General features: G+C 39.5%; 1 protein-coding gene across 1 annotated transcript in view; it reads left to right on the top strand.

Moving 5' to 3' along the window:
* Window positions 1-7,500, top strand: part of LOC138019087 (uncharacterized) — a 39,621-nt gene that overhangs the window by 22,048 nt on the left and 10,073 nt on the right. Inside the window, exons 7-10 of the mRNA XM_068865756.1 lie at window positions 1,693-1,793; window positions 2,126-2,444; window positions 3,457-3,561; window positions 6,233-6,412. Coding sequence (XP_068721857.1) covers window positions 1,693-1,793; window positions 2,126-2,444; window positions 3,457-3,561; window positions 6,233-6,412 — 705 coding nt within the window. The remainder of the gene's footprint in view (window positions 1-1,692; window positions 1,794-2,125; window positions 2,445-3,456; window positions 3,562-6,232; window positions 6,413-7,500) is intronic.

Here is a 7,500-nt window from a genome sequence, read left to right as displayed (position 1 = left end):
TTTCATCGTTTCCCAGAGTAAACAGTTCTTTCCTTCTCCAAAACTGGACCACGGCACTTTTCTGTGATCTCGTCCGCTCCGCTACTGGCACTTGAAATTTTCCCTTGATAAGAAGTACAGTAACAAAGTCTCGTACTTATCGTCATCAACTGTGTGAGTAAACGTATCTCGTTTCTTCTTTTGTTTGCCTCCACTTTGTGCCAAACGGGCGAATACAGCAAAAGAGCAACAACAACCGATGAATACTGAAAAACATTTTGAATCCAGCTCATCGGCCTCATCAGTCGAGTTAAAAAGTAACGGCTGACAGGAATACCCCTGAATTCTACTTTTGAGACTAGTAAAATTATCCAATTGGCTCAGATGTTCCCGGGGAAAATATCCTGCAAATTTCTATTGGCTGTAAAGTCTATAAATGCTCATGGGAATAATCAGTAGCCGTGAGAAATAAATGTGTCTGCCATCGTAAATCCGTCTGTCTGCAGTGCCTGGCTGGTGTTTAAGTAAAACTCAGACGCTGCAGAGACTAACATCTCAAGTTCAGGCTAAGTTGAGACTAGAAAAGTGCCAAGAAGAACTATTCACCGCCACACTGAGTAGTAATAAAATTGTGTTGATTTATGGTTTCGAAATTTTAAAAAAACGGTTTTAGATTTCTCGTCACACGCCGAAACAGCGCCACAGCGGCGCCTCTCCGAGAGGAGCGTTGCGTGACGACATTAGGGACGGACCTTTAGAAAAGTGTTGGGGCCCGGGGTGGGGAAAAAGCAAAAAATAAAATAAATAAAAAGCAAGGGAGGGTGACTAAACAAAAAAAAGTGCAAAGGAGAAGCGACAAAAAAAAAAAAAAAAATCCCGTAGAGTGAATTGCACTCGCCAGAACGGACATTTTCCCCTTTCAAAACTGATACAGTTTGCGCGCAGCAACCTCATCATGGGCACTGCTAGCCAAACATCCTTGCAGAAAAACCCTTAAGGATAGCCAAAGTGATAAAAAAAACACGTGGTATAAACAGCCATCCTGCTTGATTCGTTTGCAATCAGCACATGTCGTGTTTTAAAAGGCTGGACATATATATAGGAGTGATTTCACAACTGACATCTATAAATGATAATTGTGGACATAGAGCAATGGCGGGTAATGTACTCAGTGTACCCGGGTTCCTGTACCCGGGTTCCGGCTTCTAGTAAAACCCCTGATTCTACAGTAGACAAAGGTGATTAGCGCTGTGCATTTAATCCCGACTCCTCTGTGCCCTGTGATACCTCATTACAATTTGCGTCAGACACAATTTGCGTACACTTACAAATATTACAAAATGCTGCAGCCCTTATTACAAAATGCGTAGGTTGGATTTATTACAAAATGCTGCACACGTTATTACACAATGCGCACATTATTACAAAATGCCGCAGTAGTTATTAAAAAATGCGTAACTTATTACAAAATGCGTCATTACAAAGTCCCGCAGAACACACCTCATAGAAATCTCGAGCTCATAATCTAATTGTTAATTAGACTGAGTAAAAATGGGGCGATGTAAATTGTGAAAGCAAACTTGCACAATTGTTATGCACTTAGCCCACACTTATGAACAAATGTGAAAAAGAGGAAGAAAACAAGTGCTGATGATAAGCAAACATATTTTTGGCATCATGGAGAATACCACCGTTTTAATTTTATTTTTCCAGGTAACACACCTCGAGTGATAACCGAAAGCCGACAGCCGAAAAACCCCGTCAGTAAAACTGGACCTGACTTTTTGTGGTTCAGCATACGATTTGACCGAATGGTAAGATGAGGGATAAAGATTAAACAAGTGAGAAATAAAAGTATCATTATAATTTCAAACACATAATGAACTGAAGAAGAGATGAGAAAACCAGATGGAAATACACTACAAGGAAAAGGTGACAGGCGAGGTTAGAGAAAAGCTGGCCTTTTTCTTAAACTCTTAACTATTTACCATATCAGATTTGTGAATTAGAATTCAACATCATCATATCCATTTTCCTCCTTAATGTTTTCATGATTTAATAAGGAAGTTCTTTACGTTTCTCGTAAGATCCTTACCCTCACCTCAGACAGATTTAAGTGATTTACATTCTTTTTTTTTTTTTTTAGATAAAGAAGCCGAGATCGACATCCTACATTAGGCTCGTTATTGGTGGCCAAACAGTTTACAAGGTTGACACACTCTCTGCGCTTGCCACAATCAGCAGTGATCAGATAACTCTACTGTTTGCAATTCCTTATGCAGCCATAAGTATGAAGGGTACCTACGCCATTTTGATAGATCGTGGCGCAGTAGTAGGACAAGGCTGCTCTTATGATGGACCACCCACACCAGGAATTACTTCAACGAGTGATTGGCAGTTTAGTCCTGGCGGTATTTGCGGAACTGGATTTTCTCTTGCACCACCTTGGTTTACTTATTGCGAAGGTGTGTTCGGACAAAAATCCAGCTAAAATTAGAAAAGACACTATCCTCTAGCCCTTGGGCATTTTTATTGGTTGTCCAATTTTATCAGCTTTGAATTGACCTGCGTTGAAGTCATATACTACCTCATCTTGCTATAAAATATCTACGAAAGCAAAACGAAATTTAATATCAAGGTTACTGCACGTCCTTCAAGCCGGTCAAGATTTTTCAAGACTTCTATACCAACTGCACAACTATCAATGACCTCCCTTTCGTATTTTTTTTTTCAACTATGAAGAAGAGAGTACATCCTAATTGCACAACTCTGGTGCCTGGGCATAGGTTTTAGTCATACTCAATAGGGAGCTTAAGCAACAACAACGGCGACGGCAACGAAAACGTCACAAATTTGCATTTTTAGTGGGCAAAAACAATAGCTCTGCATTCCCTGCACGTGCGCTTTTCACATTTCTTTGCTGTCGTCACCAAAACAATTTGAGGTTTTATGAATAACGTCAGCACCTAAGGATAAATTTTCATTTTCTCCAGTAAATTAAGTGCCGTTCGGACCAGTGTCATCTTTGAGGAACTACCACACCCTTTTCATATTAAATAAAATTGAAATAGTCTCGAAGCGATTCAAATAACGCGAATTTATATTTTGAGACGACGCCACTCCTTGCCGTCGCCCTTGACGTTGCTTAAGTTCCCTATTTACACAAATCAGTGGCCAGATTATTATTCCACTCAAAGAGGCTGAGTCGCCAGCTAATCAGCGCAAAAGTGAACTTTTGTGTGCATGTGGGCCAAGGGAGGGTGACATTCCTGACATTAGACGGAGACCCAAAGTCATCGAATGCAGTGTATACCATATTCGTAGCTATCCACACTAGAGCGGCAGTCACTTTGGAAAGAAAAGCTTACACTCTATGGTGATGGACTCCTTCCACGATAGAGACTTCTGGTCTTTTTCTCTCAGCGACCTAGAAATAAACTAAGACTGATGAAGTGAGTCCTTCTCTTCTTGTTTCAGATGTGAATGAATGCAGTTCTTACAACGGTTTCATTTCCATGCCAATGCTCATGCCAATGCCCACCATGTCTGCGTCCATGGCAATGTCGATGTCTGTCTCAGCAGGTGACTACGTTCGCCCATTTACCCGTTCTTTAATTCTGTCCGTGCATCGATGAGCTCCGTAATTAACCCATTAAGAGAACTGTTAACGGTAAAAGGAGTTAGATTTCACAAGATTGCCTCGTCTCGTCAAAATATTTGCCTTCTCTTCGTTCCTATTTCCAAGCTAGTATTCTTTCCAAAAGGTAAAAAAAAAATGTAGTAATATGCCAGTTAACGCAAACTTGCGTGAACCGCTTTATCGCGCAATTATTTAATTCTGACTCCATTAACACGAGAAATTTAAAAGAATTTACCTTCATGTGACTTTGTTTTATTTTTATTTTTCTGGTTTTTGAAGGAAAAAAACAATTGACTTTTTTGAAGGTAGATTATTGAATGATGTACAGTTACTCGTACAAATGTAATTCAGTATAAACCCCCTTTGTGGTTATAAGTACTTGAACTCAAATTCAATTTTTTTTGTCTGGTTTTCCACAAAGTTTGTAACCTTATAAACAGTCATTACTTGTATGTTGTTGAACAAGGAGAAGTTGTTTTCTTGTTTTTGCACCTCTTGTACATCATGTGCCACTGGTCAAGTGTATTTTTGCATGTGGCAGTGAAACTTATTGTTTTAGTTGTGTCTAATAACTCATTCATGTCTTCAGTAATTTGTAGTCTCTTTGGTGCGCATGCAATCCAAGTGTCGATAATTCCAAATTTGGTTACAACTTTCATAAATCGATTTTCTTTTTCAGTTACTTTACCAAGAAGTGTGCATGGTTGTAATGGCCTTTTGTCCACTTAATTTTTATTTTGACAAAGTTGTTGATCATGAATTGGAATGAAATAGTATTGGGTTTGTCATTTTGCTTGTTGTATTTTCTTTGTGTGTTTCTTGATTTTTTCTGTTGAGGTGTCCTTATCTCCTTCGTTGACTTGATAAGTGAATAACAAGCGCGATTAGGTTCTTCTTCTTCTACTGAATATTTTGTGAAATGATCAATCATGTGGAGAATCGAATTGTGTTTACAATGACATGAACATGTACATGGTAAGTTTCTAAGGTCCATTAGGTCCATTTGCAAATGTGTTAGGAATTCTCTTGCTTGAATAGGGGCTAGCACAGGCTGTTTTTGCCTGCTGGTGATCGACGTTTGTTCTTAGTGTATCGAGCAGAGTGACAAAAAGAGTCCATCTTGTCTCTTCCTTTGTGCGCAATATTCGAATGGGTTTGGCAAAGAAATTGGTGTAGTTGACATTTTTGAACAATTTATATTCCGTTCTTGGATAATATTTTGCCACCCTCCAGTTTCCATCCTTTTCAGGGACACCCAACGAGAATATAGTTCAAAACCACTTAAACATAGCATTGTTAAAAGTTTTTTGGTATTTCAACGGTAGATATTAGCATATTTTTATCCCCTAAAAAGTTTTCATCTGTTCGGATTTCCTAGCTGAAAGTCTAGTGATCCGAAAATTATAGGGATCAAAACTTACCTTTTCGAAAATTTCAGCCGGAAAAAGGCTCCCGAAAATTCTAGGTGACCTTTTTAGGGTAAAAATCCGTTAAAAATGAGAAATTATACCAGTTTTTTGATGTTCGAAAATCCTAGGACAGGCAGGCAGGCAGGCAAGAAATTTGACAACAAATGTTCCGAAAATTCTAGATTTCAAATCTTTTCCGAAAATTGACGTTGGGTGCCCCTGCCTTTTCTTTTGATATTTGCTACGTCTTGACTTGTCAGATTTGTTCTTTCCTTGCTGTCTTCATTACGTGTTTCTAATCACGTCACTGCATCGTTGTAAAAATTGGCGTCAATATAAAGGGTTATTTTGCTTGCTTTTGTCACCCAATTCTTGGTAGAATATCTCTGAATCAACACAACTTGTGTTAGCCATTTTACGAACCGTACAGGGCCTCGCATTGCCCACGAGTAAACTTTTGCATAATTTACTATGAACGAGAAGAGTCTGGGCCCTCTTGCACCAGGAGAAAAGTATTTGCTATTAAAATTAATGCTGACTGCTTGTCCAAGTCCTGTGTGGTTTAGCGGTTAATTAGTTAGCTTTCAGAGGTGCCCAGTTCAAGACTCGGTAAGTGCAGTTCAAAGCGATTTCTCTCTCTCATGTACACATTAGAATTGAGTGGATCAAGGGTACATGAAGTAGTGATAGGTATGACGAATGGATCAGGGGATGGAAGGTTAAGAGGGATAGGGACAGACAGAAAGGGAGTAAGAAAAGAAAGGAAGAGAGTAGAGGGGAAAGTGGGAGGAGGGAAAAGAGATTTTTTGGCTTTTTGTTTTCAACCCCCCTAAAAAACGGTGCCCCTTTTTTTCAACCACAGCCCATAAAGAAAATCCCTTTTCAAACAGTTGATAAATAACCTAGGTTAATTAAATTCCCCTAGTTTCATTTAAATTTAAATGGACCTGAATTTAATTTCAAGCTGTAACACCTACATTACCCTACGATAATCAAAAAAAAAAAAAGGAAAGCCACCACGAGGACTGACTGACGTAGAATAACAGAATATCACCCGCCAAAAACCGTAGTCACCCAAATCACATGACCGAACCTAGCCTCTGAATCGTGCCATCAGAATATCAATTTCTGACTAATTCGTTCCCAGATTACCCAAACGTCAGAAATTACGGAAGTTAATTCTATGCATGATTTTATCTTACAGGCACACCAATGTCATCAGTAGCATTATTTTCAATGCCTTATTACCAGCTGCAAGTTCCTGGAGACTTCCGATTGCACATTTCGTCAGACTGTGGTCAGATTTGCACGAATACCCCAGGGAGCTTCATTTGTTCGTGTGGTATTGGATATCGACTGGCCTCTGATGGAATATCCTGCTTAGGTGAACTCACGTAAATTTAAACCAATCTAGCAGTACTTATTTGTCTCGTCTAACTTGGAGGCATGCTTTTAATTACGAGATATGCAGTTCCTTTCATATATCCTGTAAGAGTAACAATGTTCACAGCGATGTGTCATCTGCATACAACATGCAACTTTTAAAGAACTGTGGCGTGTCATTTTGGTCCAGTGTACTTGAAAAAAACTAGGCCCAGACATCGATCATTCTGGGCTCTTACGCTCACGAAACCCATCACTCAACGCCGACCGGCTAGCGTAATTGGCTGAGCATCGGACACTGTGTGAAAGGCCGTTGAAGTTTCAAATCCGGCCGGACCAGTACTTATGCAAATGGTCAGACTTTCAAGTCTTCTTGGATAAGGACTATGAATTATAGTTGCCGTCTCACAACAGTTGTTGATCACGGGCATGGGGTTTCTGGTATTGCGGTGTCGCCAAGTACTTCAGCAATGTGGTTGACTTGGTGCAATCTATTGCCGCCCGATGAGAACACATAACAGCATGAGACAAACCTCAAATTGAAGGTGTCCAAGTTTTAAAACTGGTAATAAGTTCACTGGAAGAAATCGTGGCTTTAGGCAGTTTAAACCACTGGAGAGCAGTGCCAGAAAAGTTAAAGTACTGTCCTTGTGATTACGAACAAGATGCGGCATTAAAATCTCTTAAGCGCCGTCGATAGATCGAAAAAAGAGATATAAATCTTATAATGGAAACAATATATTGAAACGGTCCGCAAGTACAACTGCGGATATGTGGTGATTTTCTTGGCAAACGATATCACAGTTAAAGAAACAAGTTCAACTTAAGTGAGCATCAGTTTTGTTGTTGTTGTTGTTATTTCAGTTGTTTAACAAACAAAAACAAAAGCAGACATGTAAACAAGTGCGATTGCGTTGCACACTTCTCCACCACTGAGCTATCAATCCTTCAAGAAGCCGGTCAATTGCCACTTCTTTATACTTTCCATAAGAGGTGAAAGTTTAAAAAGGAAAAGCAATCCTCGCACTTATCGGAACAACTGAATTTGAGCAATTGTCTCTATAATAGATAGCTGGAAAATTCAGGTGG

Source organism: Montipora capricornis, chromosome 2, assembly GCF_036669925.1.
Source record: "Montipora capricornis isolate CH-2021 chromosome 2, ASM3666992v2, whole genome shotgun sequence".
NCBI classification, from domain to species: Eukaryota; Metazoa; Cnidaria; class Anthozoa; order Scleractinia; family Acroporidae; genus Montipora; species Montipora capricornis.
This window is presented reverse-complemented; position numbering and strand designations above follow the sequence as displayed.